Raw genomic sequence first — 20,194 nt, 5'->3', positions numbered from 1 at the left:
CAGCAGCAGCAGCACCAGCAGCAGCAGCAGCAGCAGCAGCAGTAGCCTGGGCCTTGCCCGGTTCCCAGGCGCCAGCGTACGCCCACACCCAAGCGACCCACGCCCGGCCCCACCGCGTGCGGCAGCGCACGCCGCGCCGGCGCCCGCGCCTCAGCAAGCACAGCAGCGGCGAGAGCGGCGCGCCGCGCCCGCCTGGCTGCGTCCGCCTTGCGGGGCCTTCCTCTTCCTGTCCCAAAAGCTCGCACATCGCGAAGCGGCGGCGACTTCTTTTGCAACCCCCGCTGCCAAGCGCGTCGCGGCGGCGGCAGCAGCTGTGTCCGGCGGCATGGCGTCACCGCCGGCAGTAGAGTGCGTGGCGGCAATTGACCAGGGCACGCAGTCGACGCGGGTCTTCCTATTTGATTCGAACGGCGAGGCGGTAGCTTCCCACCAGGTCTCGCTGCCGCAGATTTACCCAAGGGCCGGGTGAGACGGGAAGGCCTCGGTGGAGACAGGAACGCGTTACGGCAGACGCGCGATTTGAAATCGGCGACAGCTGTCGCGGCTGTGGGGCCTGTTGCGGCGGCATCTGATGTGCATGATGCCGGCGCTGCAGCACCGCTCCACCAAAGGCGCGGACGGCGCGCGGCAGCCCCGCAGGGCCAGGCGGCCCTGCCCCCTGCGGCGCGTCGAGCGAACCCCCAGCAGTCGCACTACAAACAGCGAACCTCCCCTCCTCTCTGCTTTGTGATCACCACCATCTCACAACCCTCCTCTCGACTTTGAGCCGCTCTCTGCCATCATATCTGTGACGTCGACCAATCTCCAACATGAAGGTGGTGTGAGCACGAACCCCAGGAGATCTGGCGGACGGTGGAGGCCTGCATTTCGGGGGCGCTGGCGGCAGCTGAGGAGAAGCTGGGGCGCCCAGTGGAGGTCAAGGCCCTGGGCATTACTAACCAGGTGGGTTCGGGCGGAGGCCCCCCCTTAGTAAATGGCAGGCGGAGATTGGGGACCGGCGGCTGGGTTCTGTCTTGAGAGCATGCGTTGCGCTGGTAAGAAGCCCGTCGCGGGCTTCTCGGAGGCAATGAGCAGCTGCATGGCTCGCCAGCGCGCTCGCATTTTTCTGCAGATTGCGGACAGTGATCTTTTGATGGTTTTGCCGACCGGCGCCGGCTTGCCGCCAACGCTTTAGCCCCTCGCTCCCGCGTCGTGCGTTTGCAGCGCGAGACGACGGTGCTGTGGCGCAGGAGCACGGGGCAGCCGCTGCACAACGCCATCGTGTGGCACGACAACAGGACCAGGCAAGAGCCCTCTGGGCAGCTGCCCCCGGGGCTATGGGGTTGGGACTCGGCTGGGGCCCCCCTGGCGCAGAGCGGAACTCCGACAGTCGGGCGTACCAGGATGGGTGACCTCCGGTGGGACCCGTCCCAGCCTGATGGCTGCAGGCTCGGCTGCCGTCCCTTGATTGCTGCCTCATAAAAGCACCACACCTGACGTGACCGATGAGCCAAAACTCAACTTGGGCCGATATTTATGCCCCACTCGCCCCACCATGCAGCGAGATCTGCCAGCGTCTGGTGGAGTCGCTGCCTGGCGGCAAGGACCACTTCCGTCCTGTGACGGGGCTGCCCGTGTCGACCTACTTCAGCGCATACAAGGCCCAGTGGATGGTGGAGCACAGCGAGGAGGTGAGGGGGGGAAGGGTTATAATGTGTATGCGTGTGTGTGTGTGTGTGTGTGTGTATGGGCGCGTGCGCGCATGTGATGCGAGAGGTTTTGTTGCAAGGTGAGCGTTGCAAGGAGGCCTTTGGGGCACTGCATCGAGGCGGGCCTCTGCGGGGTACAGGTGAGCGCACCCAACCGCGACTCCCGGCCCCCATCTCCGGCGAGGCGTCGCTCGTGCGGCGCAGGGGCGCGCCGCCCGACCAACGGCCCCCTCGTTTCCGGACCCACCCCTGCGACCCCCGCTCATCGACCCAAATATCCTACGCCCTGCGAAATTCCCCATCCGCGCACCCGTTCCCCCCTCCCTCAAATCAACCGCGAACCCCTCAGGTCCGCGCCGCCATCCTCGAGGGCGACGCCCTGTTTGGCACCGTCGACAGCTGGATCATCTACAACCTCACCGGCGGCGCCGCCGGCGGCGGCGTGCACGTCACCGACGCCTCCAACGCGTCCCGCACCAACCTGCTGGAGCTGGGCAGCCGCCAGTGGCACGCGCCGACCGTGGAGCTGTTTGGGCTGGACCCCGGCATGCTGCCGCGCGTGGCGTCGAACTCGGAGGTGGTGGGGCGCGTCAAGGCGGGGCCGCTGGCGGGCGTGGCGATATCGGGTGCGATGGGGGGGCCGGGTGCAACGGGAGGGAGAGCGGCTTTAGTGGGGTTTAGCATGGTCAGGAGGCATCGCGAGCGGACAGATTGTGGTCGCGGCCTAGGTGACGAAGGGTGAATGTGGTCCACCTGGCAAGGCCGGCGTTTTAAATGATACTTGGCACCACGCCTCGGCGTGCCCTCGCACGCTGCACTCTGCCGAGCAGGCAACTAGACCGCATGCCGCTGCAGCCCTTCACGTCCTTGCCCCTCAGATCGCCCCTGCAAAGCGTTCGCACGCTGTTCAACCGCTCGTCCCTTTCCATCACCCGCCCCTCAAAGCTGAGAAGCACATGCCCCTGAAATTACACGCACACTCTGTCCCAAAACAACACATGCACGCAAAGGTTGCCTTGGCGACCAGCAGGCTGCGCTGGTGGGGCAGCGGTGCGGCCAGGGGGAGGCCAAGAATACATACGGCACCGGCTGCTTCATGCTGCTCAACACAGGTGGGCCGTTGGAATAAAGTAATCATTCGGCAGGGGTGGACGGGTGGCGGTGTGTGCGCGCGCGCGTGTGTGTGTGTGTGTGTGTGTGTGTGTGTGTGTGTGTGTGTATGCGTGTGTCGTGCTGCCAGGGCGACGGTGAGATTGCACAGGAGGAGCAGCGGGAACAGGGCAGCGGCGCGCCAAGCTACGCCTCAGCAACATCTCTCTCCCCTGTGTAGATAAGCTGGTTTTCCTGGTGACGTCTGCACCAGCACACGCAGGGCTGACGTCATCCCGCCTGGCCCCACATCTCTCACGGCCTGCTTGCCCCAGGCGCCGAAATCGTGCCCTCTACCCACGGGCTGCTGACCACGTTTGCGTACCAGCTGGGGCCCCGGGCCGCGCCCCACTATGCCCTGGAGGGGTCCATCGCGGTGGCGGGCCTGGGCATCAGCTGGCTCAAGGACAACCTACGGCTCATAGGTGGGGGGCATGGGGATTGATGTTTAGGGTTGTGGGGTTTCGGCGCCGGGGGAGTGGTGCCCATGGGCTGGGGGATGGGCGCCCGGGAAGTTTGGAATGAGCGCCCGGGGCCTGGGGGTTGCCAGCTACCACGACACCTGGACTGCTGATGATGAGACGGGGCACAGCAGGAGAAGAGGCAGGCGTGGATTCGGCCGGCCCTCCAAGTGGGCTTGCCGCTCTTGATTATGGTCATGGGGAGGTTGTGCGGGTGGGAATAACTCTGATTGAAGTAACATGTTTGCATCGAATTCACACAGAGGAGGCTGCGCTTGCGCCGCCTTCTCCATCCTGGCTGCGTGCAGAGGGCGGACTCTCCCGCATTCTATGCACCTCCTCCGTCCCCGGGCGTCCGCCCCCCAACCGACAACCGACCCACCAACCGCCGCGCCCGACAGACAGCGCCGACGAGAGCGAGGCGCTCGCCGCCAGCGTGCCGGACACCGGGGGCGTCTACTTTGTGCCGGCGTTCAGCGGCCTGCTGGCGCCGCACTGGGAGGAGGAGGCGCGCGGCGTGCTGCTCGGCCTGACGGGTGCGGCCGCGCGGCGATGGGCCGTAACCGCCCGCCCCCCCCTGCAGGGGCGAGGCCAGGGCCGGCCGGGGACGGGGTGCGGGGGCAGAGCACCGAGGGGCGCCAGGCAGCACATGTGGTGGTGGTGGTCGTGGCGGCGGCGGCGGTGGCGGCGGTGGCGGTGGTGGTGCGACCCTGGGCTTGATTGTGCTGGTTGAGCCGGCACAGAGGGGCCAGGTCCAGCTTTCAAGCAACAGCTGCCTGGGTCGGATGCGGCGGCGCGTTGAAACCTCGGACGCACGCCGCGCCTGGGGTTGCAGACGAGCCGCTCTGCGCAGCACAGCAAGTCCCTGCACCCTGGCCAGCCTCCCCACCCATTCACCCACGCCCGGCTTGTGGCCCACTTGTCCGCTGACAGAGTGGCAGGGCTGCAGTCACAAACCTCTTCCAAACACACACACACACACACACACACGCACTTACACACACACATCCTTCTACACACACGCGTGCACGTGCGCGCCCAGGCTTCACCACGCGCGCCCACGTGGTGCGGGCCCTGCTGGAGGCGATCTGCTTCCAGACGCGGGAGGTGCTGGACGCAATGAGGGCAGGTGAGACAGGGGCACCCCCGCAGCTTCGTTGAAGCTGCGCTTCGGCTTTGGGGGGATGCATGCTCCTTGCCGAGCGAGGGTGTGCGCGCGGCACTCTGTGGACTCCTTTCCATCACTCTATTTGATGAGCTCACTGTCTGGGCGGGAATCTGGTGTGCAAATGATTTAGCAAGCCATAGGATACAGGTTCACTTTTTAAAGGGTGATGAAGAGCCAGCCCGCGGGCATGGCTGATTCAGGGCGTGGACGTGTGCTCGCTTGTGACAAAGGCGAGGCATCCACGCTCCGCCTGCCGCCCCCCCCCTCTCGTCCCCTTTGCCCTACCCCCTCACTCCCCAAGACGCTGACGTCAGCCACATGTCAGTGCTGAGGGTGGACGGCGGCGCCGCGAAAAACGACCTCCTCATGCAGCTGCAGGTGAGGGCAGGTGCTGGTTGGAGACAGCAGCATGCAGGGGCCGCCTGAATGGAAGGCATTGTCGGCTGCTCTGCAAGGCCAACGACACTCTTTCGCATCCGCTCCGCTTTCTAAGCATTCATGGGCCGACAAGGGGTGTCTCCCAAAAAAGCGCGTGCTGCGCTGGCACAGTCCGTCGACGTCCTGACAATTGAACCCGCCCAGACGGCTTTGCCTACTTCTGCTGAGTGCATCGAAGCGTCCTCCCACAAGCACTCCCCCACCACTCCCCACTACTGCCCTGCTCATCCTGATGCTCGCCCCCCACACAATCCCATCCCAAGGCGGACATCCTGCACGTGGCGGTGTCGCGCCCCCACTTCCAGGAGACCACCGCCCTGGGGGCCGCCCTGGCCGCTGGCCTGGCGGTGGGGTTCTACTCTGAGTCCTTCGTGCTCACCCACCCGCCGAACAATAGCACGGCCTTCATGCCTGGTGGGCGGCGGTCGGGGTTTTTCAAGGCGGAGGTGGTGGTTGGAATGTTGAGGCACAGGAGGGCCACGATAGGGTGTGGCTTCAGGGACGACCATTCGTTGTTTTGTGATACAGATCTGGGAAGGACGGGGGGAGCGGTCGAAGTGAGCGCGCTGCGAAATCCGCTCTTTCGCGTTTGATGCCACGCGCGTCTCATCCGCGCCCTCTGCCCCGCAACGCAGCGGTCTCCCGAGACGCGTCCGAGAAGCGGTATGGCCACTGGCGCAAGGCCGTGAGCCGCAGCCTCGCGCTCGCTGACCTGGCGGAGTGAGGCGCCAGCAGACGGTGCTCGGCAGCGGGTGCTGCACACTCGAGCCGGTCGGCATTGGGGAGTGCCACTGGACGGGTGCAAAGCGGACGGTGGTACGGTCTGTTACGGTCGGTCCCCAGCTCGGCGTGGCTGCTGGGCTCGGTGCGGCAATTTGCATGATATGGTGCTCGTGCACCGCTGTATTCGGGCGTGTCGTGGAAATTGACCTTTGTTTATTTGAATTGGCGCCCGCCCGAGCGTGCTGCCAAACCCTGTCTGATGGTTGTGCCCTGAAAGCGCTGCATTATTTCAGCTGTCGGGGCGGATCGCGCTTCCTTGCTTCTGCTCAGGCCACCTTCATCGTGATCTTGCTACAGCTGAGCGCATGTAATACCTACACGTGAGGTCATGCTTTACTGCAGCACAGGGAGGTCTGACGGCGACATGTTTAATCTGCTGGCCAAACAAGTTGTAACAGAGTTTTGGGAATCATGAATCCAGCGAAAAAGCACAATGATTGTGTCTAATTGTATGCATTGAACAATGACATGATATACACCATTGTGGGGCCAGTTGCCAAAACACTCAATTCCAAATGGGTCAAGAGTACGTGCTCAGAATGCTACTCCCTGACGCATTTCGTTTGAGCATTTTTATTTCATTTAATTCGGCTTTGATGCCTCTGGAAGCACCTCGCAATTCAGGGGAGCGCTGGGGGGAGAGTTGCATGTCGTCAGGCTTTGTAATGAGATCTGGGGCACGCTGATGTCTGTTTCAGATGTGTTTTCAGCCGCACGGATGGAATATTCTGGGGATCCTGTACTGCTGGCAAACAGACTTCAACAGCTGAGCTGTGTGCACAGCCGCGCGGTGACTACCTGCACTACACCATCCAGGCTCGCAAAGCCGCGGAGCACGGCCGAGGGAGACTAGCAAGTGGAGAAGCGCAAACGCGCACCGTCAGGAGTGGCGTTCGGGCACCAGAACCACCCCTTCCCAATACCTTGGTTGAGGGGCAGCGCAATGGTCTTGGGCCCCGCAACACAGGCGGGCCTCTGAGGGGACGGACCCTTTTGCTGGGAAGGGGCCCTTGCGGAATTTGTCCGGGCAACAGCGTGCGCAGTCCAATTCTTGAGAGCTGTTTTCACGCTTCAGATCAGGTGATTGCCACACGCTTATCCAGCCTCCACCCATGTATGTTGGTCGGCACCACTTTCAACTTGGTGCTGGCCTGCCTCATGCAGCCTGCGGCATCGGGTCCATGGTATTGTTTGGGTCAGTGCTTGGGGCGAGCAGGTAATGATGACAGGGGCGTGAACAATTAAGAGATCTGACACCAGTGCAAATGACTTCTGCGCTCCTGCTTGAAACGCCGCATGTAGTACTCACCGTTTTCAACAGCAGTAAAGTTGATTGTTGTGTCGCCCATTGGCACATTCTTGCAGGTGAAACACGCATGGAAGGGAGTGTTGATCTCTGGCCCGCAGATCGCACGGGAGCACAAGGGTGAGTCAACATGGATGTTCTGAGCGTTGTATTTGAACGTCAGCAACCTGACTTGAATGACGGGGCTGTGATCGAACTTGGTAGCAGAAACCATTGACTCAGGGCTTTGGAGGGAATAGAGGCTACAGCCTGGGGAGGAGAAATCCAAGGTGGAGGGTGCGCGCACGTGTGGGTGCGCTGCAACGAAGCAAACGCAAGCCACACAAAAATGCTCTCCCTAAATATCCCGTACGGGAGCACGTCAGGCAGGCGCGGTAGCTTGTGTACAAACTCAGATGTCAGCATCCACAAAGTGTGCAGGCTGATTGACATGACCTGAGGGACATACGTGCGTGCATATGACGTGAGGAGTGTATGCGGTGGTTCACGCGCACCGTGTGTGTCCGGAGATACATTGACTGTGACACTGGCCTCCTTGACACAGCCTGCGCAGGTAGGGTGTTGACGAGTGGTGAGTCATGTCAGTGACCGCCACTTGAGTGGCTCAGGATGCAGGCAAGGGAGGCGCGGGGGGAGGGGGAAACGGAGCGCGGGGGGAGAGGGGAACGAAGCGCCCAGTCCTGTTGGGGAGAAAGGGCGCGGAAATACACACATGCAAATGCGCAGGGTAGCGAGGAAGGCTCAGCAAGTGCGTGCATTGCCGAGCGCCTACAAGCAAACGTCTCTCAATCACTGCACAATTGAGGTTGTGTTATGCAATCATGTGCTTGTGCAAGCATGTGCCTCCAATGTGCCTAAAAATCAGCAACACCCATCTCGACAATTTTGAGGTAAAACGAAGCTCACCTTGACCATCATCGGCCGTGAACTTCACAGTCTGTGACCCCACTTCCAGGCTTGAACATGTCCACGACGCGCCCTCATGCCAGTCACAGGTTAGAGGTGCTTGAACACGTACTTGCTCTTTTTTGTATGTCCCAAGCTTGAGCACAAAGTTTGCCGTGCCCGTGTAGGTTTTGTCGTCGGCCTGCACTGAGGCAGCGGTGGCCTTTGCATCAAGGAGGTAGGCACTACAATCTGTGCAGATCATGTGCGCATGTGCAGGAAAGAGGGCGTGGGGGTGAGGAAGTGCAGAGGCCATGAAGATAAGCGCATTTGCAATCATCAAGAGCAGCAGGATATAGAACAAAACGGTGGCTGATTGACACAAGGAGCCTTTTGACAAGGACAAATCTGGCCTTGTGCGGCGGCAGATGTATGCAACCTCAATCTCAGCATGTGCCAACAGGTGCATTAAAGGTTGCTCGCATGCACCTGACCGCGCAGTGAAGCCAAACCCACCTCTGCTTGGTATCACTTTGACAATTGTTGTAAAACTGGAGAGGCATCCTGCAGTGTGAAGCACGGGCCCTTGCAAGTCAATATCTCTTGTATCAAGACCACGCGCAGTCTACCACTTCAAACAGGTGCAGAATGCATGAAAGACCTGCATGAGCGTGAGTGATTGCCGCTGCATGGCAACGTCCATCTGCGTACGTTCCCCCCTGGGCTGCACTGAAATCGCGTGAGCGCCACGCTGCCATCAGCATGCACTGGCGGTCGGCATGTGAATGCAAATCATTTTGGTTGGTTTGCTTGTGCACAGGGCATTGTGCTTGATGAAGGGCACAGCCATGCATGCGTGTCTCCTGAACAAGAATTGCAACTTCGACAGAACACGTGTTTTGAAGCCACACTTGGCTCACCGTCAGTGACTGTCCCGTCTTCTGCCATCCAATCATTGGCAAAGAACGTGATGCTGTACGAGCCCACGTAACGGTCGCCACACGTCCACGTGTTGCCTGACTTGATCTGACAGTCATTTGTTGTCACCTGACTGGGAGTGTAGCCTTGCAGTTCTAGAGTGACGTCAACAGCGGCTCGCCCGACAGAGTCAGCAATGATCGTTGTCGTGGGGACGCCACTGATGCTGTAGGAGGCACAACCTATGAGCGAAAGCCAGAGGTTGGTGGGCACAGTTGCGCGTGATCCGACGCGCAAGGAGGGGGGCGGCTTGGCAGAGGGGCGGCTTAGCAGACAGCGGTCACCAGCCTTACGTCATGTTCGTTGCATCAGAGGATAATCAAAGTGGAAGCGCTAGCCTGGACTACTATACACGCTGGACCCAAAAGCCCCAGGTACAGAAATGCGCGCATGCTGCGACATGCCTAGCATGTGCGCTGCCTTGTATATGCTTATACCCAGTCAGCCGCCTTGCCTGCGCACACTGCACAGAGCGGGTTCTCATGGCCAGGCAGCGCGTTATTTCAACATGACAACTTGCGAGTCCTCTCACCTGCATCCACTGTACCCAGCACAGCCAGGAGCAGCAGCGCTGTAACGGCAGCTGTCGTGCAGACCCTCATTTTATGCATCGGTGCCACGTTCCTCCTACGTAGTACGACCTGGTCAAGATTAGGGAGTCTGCGTTTGAAAGCAAGTGCACAGCATGCAGGTGGACAGTCAGCGAAGCAACTGGAGTCAGAATTAAAACACCAGGTTTGCGAATATAGAAAAGCCCGGTGCTAGCCAGAGCTGTGTGCCTGACACAACGTGGCCAGGTCTATGGATATGGGGGAGTTCATGATCTGCTGAAGCAGATTTTCGACATTGTCACCACTGCTTCCCCCCGGAAGCAGTGGTGACAATGGGAAGGCAAAGGGCGCGAGGAATGTTTGCAGCGGTATGCTTCCTCAGCAGGGCACGAGGAGGCAGCAGCCGTCACATGGGTGGAGTAACTGCAACAAAATTGCCGTGCAGCGGTGTGCGCACTGCTGGTGTGGCGTGTGCGTGCGCGTGCGCGTGCGCGTGCGCGTGCGCGGGCTCGGGCGCTCTCGTGCACTTGACGTGTGCTCTGCGCGTGACGCATGCTGTACTGTGCATTCTTCACCCCCGTGCGTGCTTGTGTGCGTGCGAGCGTGCGTGCGTGTGTGTGTGTGTGTGTGTGTGTGTGTGTGTGTGTGTGTGTGTGTGTGTGTGTGTGTGTGTGTGTGTGCGCTTGTGAATGCATGCGTGCGCGTGTGTGTATCCCTGTGTGCGCACGCACTCGTGCGTTGGCGGGCGGGTGGGTGGACACGAGTGCATGTATGTGTGCACGCGTACGTGCATGTGTGTGTGCCTATGCACGCACGTGCGCTGGTCTGTTGGTGCGCCGGAACTAAATTGACACAAAAAATGAATCCGGGGGGGATGCTGCACATGCATAACCCGTGTGCACATGCGTGAGGTGTCTGATCATCTGACTGCGTTTAACGACATACCGAACACATCCACTGCACATGCATGTACAGCAGAAACTCAAGTTGGGCAGCGGCGGCCGGGCGGTGGAGCACAGCCCACTGATGACGTGGAGCTTGTAATGCGAACTATTGTCACTGGTCAGCAGTGACTTCCTGCAAGGTTTTTGGGTCCAGCCCTTCTCGCTGCGCTCATTTGCTCGCTCGTGGGCAGCGGTCGGCTTTGATGCAATGACAGCCGCTGATGCAGCCCAGCATCTCAACAGCATTAGCTCCTGGAGAAGATACATCTCTCACAGGTGCAGATTGCCACCGACCTTCTAGATTTTAGTTGGGTTCTAAAGAGGAAATAAGACAAGCGAGCCGTGGTGAACTGAGTAAGCATGGTGACCTGGTGATGGATGGGTGGTGCACACCCGAGCCATGGAGGTCTACAATGTTACATGTTTAGTTAAATTTTACGACCGTATCGGCGTTGGGTGGCGGGACGCTCACAAACAGTTCCATCAGATCTCCATGGGATAGCACATGTGCATTAGGCTGCGGAGCGCTCACCTTGTCGTATACAGCTCGCTATCTGCGCCTCCACTGCACCTGATAGACACACGCAGGTCTATAATTAATGTGATGAAGAGACTGGAGTCCGCGCCAGTCGCTTGTGGGGCTGAGCGCAAGCTGATCGATCGCAAGCACCAAATTACAAAAACAATTCTTGACAACGCTTGACATCTACTCGGGGCAATTGGGTGCAGAATCGCGATGCTTATTGTGTCGGCACTCGCGTCGAGTAGACAAAAGCCATCGTTGTGCGGGCGTCATCCACCCAGACTGCTGGTCACCAGTGTCGTGGCCAAGAATGGTGTGCTTTTGCCATAGGTCGGCATCATTGTGATCACTTTTAGATGCCAGGGGACTGCGCGCGGTTCGGCAGTCCTTACTCATCAGGTGCGAGGCAGCCGTGCGGCAGCCGCTTTCGGGCGACCAGCAGCCACGGGCCGCGTGACACTAGCTCTACTTGCTGGTGAGATGGAGACACGCAACTGCCAGCATTGCCACATACGCTAGCTCACCATGGCCTACAAGCTACGGATCATTCACAAGCCAGGGGCCACTGAGCGTCCCCGCTGCGGTGCCAACTCTCGCCCCCTCTCCCAGGAGATTGAAGCAAGCAAATTCGATTGTCAGTCCTCAACGTTCCGCCCACATGCATGAGGTTGCCTGTGCGGGTGCATCAAACTTGGGTATGTTTTCCTGGGGTTCATCCAACACACGCACGGCATCACGCAACATAAGACTTCTCTCGACTCGCGACCCACCACCGCCGCCGCCGCCGCCGCTGCCGCCTGTTGCCTGTTCAGGGATGAGGTGCAGCATCTGTGGGGACAAGGCCGGGTATTCAAGCGACGTGTGCAGGGCGGCGGTGTCTTTCCTTACAGTGCGCACCGCGGACATGACCATGCATACGGCACGAACGCTGACGCACACATTTGTACGCAACACCACTCACAACCTTGCTCGCCTCCCTTTGTCTCCCTCCCCTCATTGTTCTCAGATTGATGCAGGTGTGGCCAGTGTGCACCGGACCACAGCGCCGCTTACCGCTGCAGGCGGTCGCCACCTGAAATGCAACACCCGTACTGTGCATCAGTTGCATAGCCGGCACGCGCCACCAACCTCTGGTGGGAACCAACTCCTACATGTCAATCATCTCACGTATCTAAGAGGCTCTTGGCTTGCTGGATATACTGCATCGCATGCGTGAGCGTCCGACGCTCATGAGCGTCGGACGCTCATGCGGGGAGTCCCAGCCAGCGGTCAACCAATCTAATGGTTGGAGGCTGGCGTTGTCCAGTGCCTTGCTCCATGGCTCGCTTCAGCTGGTCGTGCCGAAAAGGCTTTAGCTGGCCGTGCCGAAAAGGCACAGAAGGCCGCTGAATTTAAATTCTGAGCAGTTGGGGCTGCATCCCCGCGCCTAAATGAGTTGTTGGAGCCAAACATGCGCCTGGCTGCTTGCAGTTGCGCAAACAGAGCCAAACAGCTAGCCTTGCTTGCAGGTGCCCCCGGGCTGAACGCCTTGTATGCTGACCGTCATACTGTCAGCCCTTGCCCATCAGCACGCTGCAGCAAGTTTTCCCTAGTGCATTACGCTTAGGTGCTACCTTTTCCCTGCCAGTGACAGTGGCGAGCTCTTGCTTATCGACGCAAGATCGGGCCTGTGCGCCCCACCCCAGCCGAGCCCCACCACTCCGCATCCAGCATGCAGCTTGCGGGCACCTCAACCCACCCAGCAAGCAATTTGGAGCGGTCGGGAGCGGGCACGCGGGAAGCCGCCCCAAAAAAAGGGGACTACGGCTTTTCATACTGTCCTGAAGGGACGGGGGGAAATGTCCCAATGCTTGGCAACAGAACAGTCAAATTGCAGCAAGGTGAAGTTTGCCCAGCAAACTGCAGTGCGAAGTGCCCGAAGCCAGTCTCGGAAGGATTTGGACAGGGGGTAGTCGCTGCCCATCCGTGTTGGCCAGTGTGGTACGCGCTGCTTACGGTATCACACATATGGTCTTTGAGCCATGTCACCATGTTTCAAACCACTCAAATATGTTTGTGACCGTTGAGGTCGGCGGGGCGATCTACATATAAACACACACACGTCGATCTGATCGCGCACTGCCGCGTGCTGACAACCCACGGGGTCGAATAATTTTCTCAATCCAGCCATCCATCGATAGCGTATCTCTTCTTGGTGGCGGGTGAGAGGGCATTCGAGTCGCACGGCAACCAGCAAGCAGCAGCTCAGCAGCACCCATCACCGCAGGAGCCAGGTGCGACGGTGATGCGTGTGGACAAGCCAGCGCCTGGCAGATAAGGGAGTGCTGAAAACATCATTTCAGCCTCTTCATGCGCAGTCCTCCGCTCGCAGATCCACACGTCGGCACCAACAAACGCCCTGTTCAGCGCTGCAGCAGTCGGTCAGGTGAACTGGTGACGCAAGGCATGGGTAAACTGGTGACGCAAGGCATCAGGCGCAGGGCGGCGTAGTGGCGGGTGATCCCCACCAATGATTCACACGTGGGACTTCCAGCTAGAACGGCTTGGCAGCACCGCTACCATGCCGTATGCATGCCAAGTCGCGCCTCCATCCCCCCTCCGTTGCGCCCCCAGGAACACCATGGCTGCGCTGCAGCCGCGCCTCTTTCCTTTTGGGCCCAACACAGCCCTGCCCGACCCCTTCATTGCATCGTGCGCCGCCGCCTTGCTGAGCGACCCCAAAATGGCGGGCGCCCTGCGCCTGGTCAGCAGGGGCGCGCGCGCTGGCGTCGGGGCCCTCGTCACCGAGATGCGCATCTGCGTCCCCAGCGACGACGCCAGCCCGGGCATGGGTAGGTTCCCGGGGTTGCAAGTGCTGCGAGGACTGCAAGAGCTCATGAGTGCTGTTATCCATTGCTTGCTGCCGCCGTAGGAGCTGCCGCCAGGGGGACGGCCAGGTGGGCCGCCGTTGTTGCGCAGCTGTTGTTGCGCAGGTCAAAGCATGCTGAATGTTGCTGCTGCCACCTGGACCCTGACAACCACCACCCGGCAGCTGCATCGGTGGCCGCGCTGCTGCTGACGCTCGTGGCGCTGCGGCGGCTCAAGATCAAAGCCGGCCATTCACGCGCCAACGTGAGCAACGCACTGCTTACGGCGGCGGCGATGCACCGTGGGCTGCGCGACTTGGATCTGGAGATCGGTTACACATATCAATCACAGGCTCTACACGCTACCTTGTCCACCCCTGAAAATTGGAGCCAGCTCGAGGTAGGGGAAGGCAGGGTGCGCCTGGCCCACACATATGGCCTTGGCCGGAGATAGAGCTCGAGCAGTTGGAATGGCAGCCTGGTGCGAGTTATGAAGCCCACCACATGTGCAAGCACAAGCATCTTGAATGCTTGCAAGCATAAAGCTGCATGAATGTGCTGACATATGGCGCTATACATGCCATGTATGCACAGGCACTGGCGATGCGGTCGCTTGATGCAGACGGCGCCGCGGCACTGGCTGCAGCGCAGCTGCCGCGTCTGCAGTGCCTGCGGATCGGCTGCGTTGTTGGTTATTTGACGGTCCTGCTCCCCTCATCGTGGCTGTCGCGCCTGCGCGCACTCGAAGTGAACAATGCCGATGAAGTGCGATTTGCCGACAAAGTTGCCCCAACTAACCTGGGCGCCCTCGTCGGTGCGGGCATGTCGGCTCTTGAAATTCTGAGCCTCACAACAGAGGGCTGCGAAGCTGCAGCGGCGATCGCTGCTCAGGTGGCTGGCATGGCGCTGCCCCGCCTGCGAGCGTTGTCGCTGGCTTCAAGCCTTGACGACGCCGCAGTCGCCGCCATTGTGCATGCCCCTTGGGCGTCCCGCCTGCAGCAACTGCGCATATGCGGCGATGTGCATGAGGCAGGCGCAGCGTCTCTGGCTTCGGCGCCGCTCGGGGCATTGCGGACGCTGGGGCTTGCACTCACAACCGTGGGACCCACGGCGGCAATACGTCTGATGCGCGCACCGTGGTGGAGCAGGCTTGTGTCTGTCGAAATGGACCTGCGATGTTTTGATTGTGGGGCCCGAGCGTGGGAGTTACTAGCGGGTGCGCCGTTGGGAGAATTGCGTCGATTGCAGTTTGCAGTGCATTATCTAGAGTATGAACAAGCATGCTCAGATCTAGAGGAAGCCGCTTGGCGTCCGCAGTGCACGTCCTTTGAAATCGTCACTAACCACGGCTGGCTACCGCCAACCTTGGAGGGACGCTTGGACTTGGAACTGGGGTGATCACGCAGTAAATGTTGCAATCCCACTGCGTGGTGCGTGTCGGTACTTTTCATTTGCAGCCATGTGCATCAACACAGTGAGGATACACCTTTATCACTGTGTCTGTCATCGCTGCACATTCGGTAACAATCCGAGCAGCTTCCACTGCCGAGGTTGCACACACAGTGCCGAGCGTTGCACTGCAACGCTCGGCATTGTGTGAGTGCAACCTTCGCTGGCTGCATGTATCTGAACATGTGTGCACGCAATCTGCGGCCTGTTACAGAGATTTACGGTATTGTCCAAGAGTCAGGCTTACCTAGCCTGTGCTTGAAACGACAGATGCTGGGTGACTCACCAAATGCTACAAGAGTGAATATGAAGACCGCGTGGATCTACACCACAATTTGGCTCAGCCTCGCCCCTGGTGCATTCCTCGCTCCTCAGATTGGGCCCGAAGACTAGTGTAGTCCTCTGCTGGTCACACCTCGGCTGATGTGCACCTGGCGGGCTGATTACAGCAACAGACCCATTATCGTACATCACAGAAACCTCCCTTCCCCTTCATGCGGGTTGGTGCATCTTCGTCATCTGTAATAATCACATTGCCACTGTATTTAGAGCTGCCCAGATGACTCCAGCAGCTGTCAGGTTGCCTGCCGCCCCTGCATCGCCGCCAAGGGCAACACATTCGTGATGCCCAGCGAGGCGACGGCTGGGCGGGCAACCTCACGACCGGACGAGATGACCCCGCCGACGGTTCACACTGGTTATGCAGCTGTTGGGCCCCTGTCGAACAGCTTGGGCTTCGTTAAACGTGTGTTTCGTATCCAAGCTCCCGAGTGGAATACATTGCAGGTGGCCTTGCAATCAAAAGCAGGGCTGACGGCACATTCAGAATCTGCAGCTGCATGGCTGTGATCAAGCACTCAGTCTTGCAATCATGGCCGGGGGAATGCTTCAAATAGCAGATTCTTTGCACCATTGAGCCTTGTTTGCAGCGCAGCACTGATATGCAGCTTGATGCATGCCGACACGCTGGCCGCAATGTGCGGCGCCACACGATGCGCGGAGCCACCGTCGCCGTGGCCGCCGCCGCCACACATACAGCGCCGCTGGGCCTACGGTCCTCGCCGCCACCATCATCAGCCCTCACGGCCCAACCGGCGTGATGGGGCTTGCCGCAAATCCAAACTGCAGCCCGGCTTTGGGGTAGTCCCCGGGCTGCGCCGCAAGCACCCACACGTAGTTCGCTTCAAATCGCCCGAAAGGCGTCGGCAGCACAAGACCCAGGCCAGCCGACCACCTGCAGGTCGCCGCGAGCTCGCCCGCGCGCCGCCGCACGGCACCGCCCAGCGCCGCCAGCGGCGTGGTTTCGGGCGCGGCGCCGGCGCCCTCGGCGCGCCTGGCGCCGCCGTACGCGGCGCCGCAGAGCAGCGCGGCGCTGCCGCCGTTGACAAAGGCGTGGGCGCAGCCGCCGAGGTCCCCAAGCTGCCCGGGCAGCCGCGTGACGAGGCCGGCGTACAGGCTGCCAAACACATCCCCTCCGAGCGCGTCCCGCCCCGGGTCCTCCGCCGCCGCCGCCGCGCCGCCGCCGTCGCCGCCGTCGCCGCCGCCCCTGCCGCGCCGCCGCTCGGCGGAGGGCCCAAGGCCGCGGTACGCGAAGCCTCGGACGCTGTCGGAGCCGCCGAGGAAGAAGCGCTCGGCGAGCGGCGTCGGCGACAGGGGGGCCGCCTCGCCGCCGGGCCGGGGGCGGGGGGCGGTCGGCTGCGGGGGGCGCGGCTCGGGGGTGCCGCCGCGGCTGGTTGAGCGGCTGCGGTCACTGCTGCCGCCCGCGAGTTGGCTTGCGCCGTCAAGGCTCCATATCACACCTGCGGAGAGGGAGAGGTGCGCCGCATGTCGTCGCAGTTCGTCAGCAAAGTGGGCGCCGGGGCCCGCGACGCCAGATCAAATCTGATGAATGCGGTGCCTTGTGTGATGTTGCAACGGCACGCGGGGGCTGCGCAGAAGCTGCCACGGGTTGGCATGGCTCTGTGCCATGCAATGCTATGCAATGCCACACAATACCATGCAACGCCGTGCATCGCCCGTGCAAGGCCATGCATCACCATGCATCACCATGAAATGCACATGAAATGCCCATGCAGCGTGCACAGCCAGCTGCGTGCTGTGCTGCTGCTGCTGTCAGAGTAGAGCCCGCTCACTCACCCACCACCCACCATCCAACAGAGAGCAGCATGCCCGCCCATCAAACACAGCACCCCGCCGCCCACCAAGCACCCACTGCATGCAACCCCACCACCAGCCAAGTGCAGCCCGCCCTCACAACCCGCGCCCCACAAAACCTCACCGGCCCCAAGGTTGACGTTGAGCGCGACGCCCCCGCCCAGCGGCGCCGCCCACACCCAGTCCACTCGCTGCTTGGCGTAGCGGTGACGCGCCCCGGGGAACAGGCCCCCCAGCTCTGACGCCACGCGGGCGCCCCAGCCCTGCGGCATGGCGTTCAAAGGGTGGGTCGGGGATGAGGCCGGCGGCGGGACGCTGCCGCGGGGTCCGCCGCGGGAGGCGGCGCGGGGGGCGGGCGCGGCTGCGGGTTGGGCACCCAGGAGCCCGCCGAGCCGCGGGGCCCAGCGTCACACGGGCGGCCCGTCGAAGCGCGCAGGCGCCACTGTCGCGAAGGACACCTGGCAGCCGAGCGCTCGTCGCGCAGCTCGACTGCAGCGCGGCGCTGCCAAATCCATCGGCCGCCCGGGTCTCCTGCCGCTCCCCCCAAAACACCCTCGCCCTCATACCTACCCACCAGCAACCAACCACCACCACCACCACCACCAACACCAACACCACCACCACCATCATCACCATCATCACGCACAGTCGGGCGCACCTCTGTGTGCACCGTAGCGCTGTCCCTCTCGTCCACCACGTGGCTCCAGCGCAGCGCATCGCTCAGGAAATCCCCGCGCTGCGCCGCCACCGGCCGGCTCGCGTTCTTGGCGGCCGCGAGGCTGCGCCACCCCCAGGTGTATGACAGCCGGCTGGTGCCGTCGGCCCTGTGCGGTTGAGGGGTGAGGGGAGCGGGGGGTGTCGATACGAGCGTGCCCGCATCCTGCGTGGAGAATGAGGTGGTGCTAATCGCGCAGTGTCAAACTCAAATTCAAGTACTGCATCCCAAATCGTCCATGCACGTGTTGCGGTTACACCGCTGCAACCCAGCATCTGCGCCGCCAAGCGCCCGCCTTGTCGCACCACGCCCCATGCTCGGCCCTGAAACTACCCGTTTCAAACACCAAGTTCAAACAGTTGAAGCGGCGGCTGCGCGCCAAGCGTACCGCGTCACCCCCAGCTCTGCGCCGCGCATGGTGTCGGCGAAGCTGCTGTCGACCCCGTGATTTGTGCTGCGACGGAAAGCGCTCACGTCCGGCTGGGGTGCGGTGGGGCAGGGCAGCACGGAGGTCGGTTGGCGTGGTGTGAGGCGGTGAGGTGTGGTGCGGGGTACATAATGGGGCCCGACGCTCGGGCGCACCCTTGCCTCCCTACCAGGCAACAAAACAGCCCCCGCGCTCCCGCGCCGCCACCAGGGGCACGCCTCTCACCGTCCAGTCGCCGCCCCCCGCACGCGGCAGCCTGAAGAGCCCCTGGAAGTCGAAGCTGTTGCGGTGGCCGTACTCCCCTGTCAGCCGCCACTGCTCGCACGCGCCCGCCAGGTTGCGGAGTCCGAGGTTTCCCTGCACGTGGCCCTCGTTGCCCTGGGCCCGGTGTGTGTGTGTGTGTGTGGGGGGGGGGGGGTGCGCACGCGTGCATGAGGGTGATGAAGGAACGGCGGTGGTCGAGGTGGGCAGCGGGTTGATGCACGATACATGAACGGCGGCCGCGCGGCACGCGAGCGGCGTGCAGCGCAGGCCTTGTGCTGCAGCGGCGCCCGCGAGCGGCTCACAGCGACAATGCATTGGCTGATGCCGCCTGGGCTCGGGGCCGACAGAGGCCTCGCTATGAAAAGCAGCCAAAAACCAGCCATGGCCTTGTCGAGTGGCATCAAGAAAACCCGTGAGGTCCCTAAACCAGCCCCCATCACAAGGCAAGCTGCTGCCTCGCCCACCTGCATGTAAGTCTGCACCCCGCCGGAGTACCAGCTCCTCTCCTGCAGCCCCAGCCGCACGCTACACACGTCGGGGACGCCCTGCGCGGCGGGCCGCCCCGGGCAGGGCAGCGGCAGTGCCGTGAGGCGCGGTGGCATCGTTTCGGATTTCAGCGGCGGATGGTTAGCCTTCGACGGCCCCCGCTGCTGTGCGCGCATGGCCCCCAGCAGGTACTGCTGCCATGCACTTCGCATGGGGCTGCCCATGCACCGGTGTCGGTATGCGCTCCAGCATGCGCCCTCAGTCCCTAGAACCAGCGCTGCTTGAGGCGCACCGGCGGCTCGTCGTCAATAAGAGCGTCGATCCGCTTGAACGCCTCCAGCTGCTGCAGGTGCTCCACCGCCGTCTCAAGTGCGGCGTGCACCTCGCGCAGGGAGCGCGCGTCGTACACGCGCGCGAGCTCCCGGTCCAAAACCGCCTGCTGCGTGCGCAGCGGGGGCGGGGGCTCGCCGGGCGCGCCGCCTAGAGACTCCAGGCGCACGTTGTCCACCGTTAGAGGCTTGTCCGCCACGGCTGCGTACATCTCGTGCACGCTCTGCCTGAATTGCGGCAGCTTCTGCTCGTGATCTGAGGCGTCCGGCGCCCCTGGTTGCCCAGGCTGGCTTTGATCTCGTGTATTTCTGCCAGTGACATCCTCGCTTTCTTCTGCGCCCATCCTTGTGACAAAGATTGCGCCAGGCGCGATCTAGGGGCCGGGAAGGGCTTGTGCAGGGCGATCGGGATGGTGTAAAAGCACGCAAATCCAGTCTACAACAAGTCCTCCGCTGCTCATGTCTCATTCATTGGCACACGACGCTGCCTTGACTCAAGCTCACCGAGTGACGCCGCCCAACCGTGACGAGACACCCGCCAACACAGGCAAAGTGGCAGCCGCTTGAAATGCACCTCACCAGAGGCACATGTACGAACACCAATCCTGCATTGCCATAGAAAGAGGCCTGCTTTTCTGGAGCGCTGGCTA

General features: G+C 61.7%; 3 protein-coding genes across 3 annotated transcripts; 1 reads left to right on the top strand and 2 right to left on the bottom strand.

The window, feature by feature from the left end:
- Positions 1-1,383: 1,383 nt before the first annotated feature.
- MNEG_3897 (glycerol kinase) lies at positions 1,384-5,628 on the top strand (the record flags this gene model as incomplete). Its single annotated transcript, XM_014047628.1, has 12 exons — positions 1,384-1,397; positions 1,541-1,670; positions 2,038-2,314; positions 2,699-2,800; positions 3,113-3,262; positions 3,700-3,834; positions 3,882-4,000; positions 4,042-4,078; positions 4,341-4,427; positions 4,768-4,844; positions 5,168-5,318; positions 5,540-5,628. 12 exons carry the CDS (start codon positions 1,384-1,386, stop codon positions 5,626-5,628), a joined length of 1,368 nt encoding a protein of 455 aa, XP_013903082.1.
- A 10,621-nt stretch (positions 5,629-16,249) lies between these two features.
- On the bottom strand, positions 16,250-19,331 carry MNEG_3896 (hypothetical protein; the record flags this gene model as incomplete). Its single annotated transcript, XM_014047627.1, has 6 exons — positions 16,250-16,968; positions 17,448-17,586; positions 17,982-18,147; positions 18,427-18,518; positions 18,691-18,843; positions 19,194-19,331. 6 exons carry the CDS (start codon positions 19,329-19,331, stop codon positions 16,250-16,252), a joined length of 1,407 nt encoding a protein of 468 aa, XP_013903081.1.
- Positions 19,332-19,480: 149 nt separating this feature from the next.
- Positions 19,481-19,818, bottom strand: MNEG_3895 (hypothetical protein; the record flags this gene model as incomplete). Its single annotated transcript, XM_014047626.1, has 1 exon — positions 19,481-19,818. A coding segment is annotated over one exon (338 nt), but the record flags the coding sequence as incomplete, so codon positions are not given.
- Between the last annotated feature and the right edge of the window lie 376 nt (positions 19,819-20,194).

The sequence above is a fragment of the Monoraphidium neglectum genome (genome assembly GCF_000611645.1).
Source record: "Monoraphidium neglectum strain SAG 48.87 unplaced genomic scaffold scaffold00513, whole genome shotgun sequence".
Lineage (NCBI taxonomy): Eukaryota > Viridiplantae > Chlorophyta > Chlorophyceae > Sphaeropleales > Selenastraceae > Monoraphidium > Monoraphidium neglectum.
Note: the sequence above shows the minus strand (reverse complement) of the source record. Positions and strands in the feature narration are given on the sequence as shown.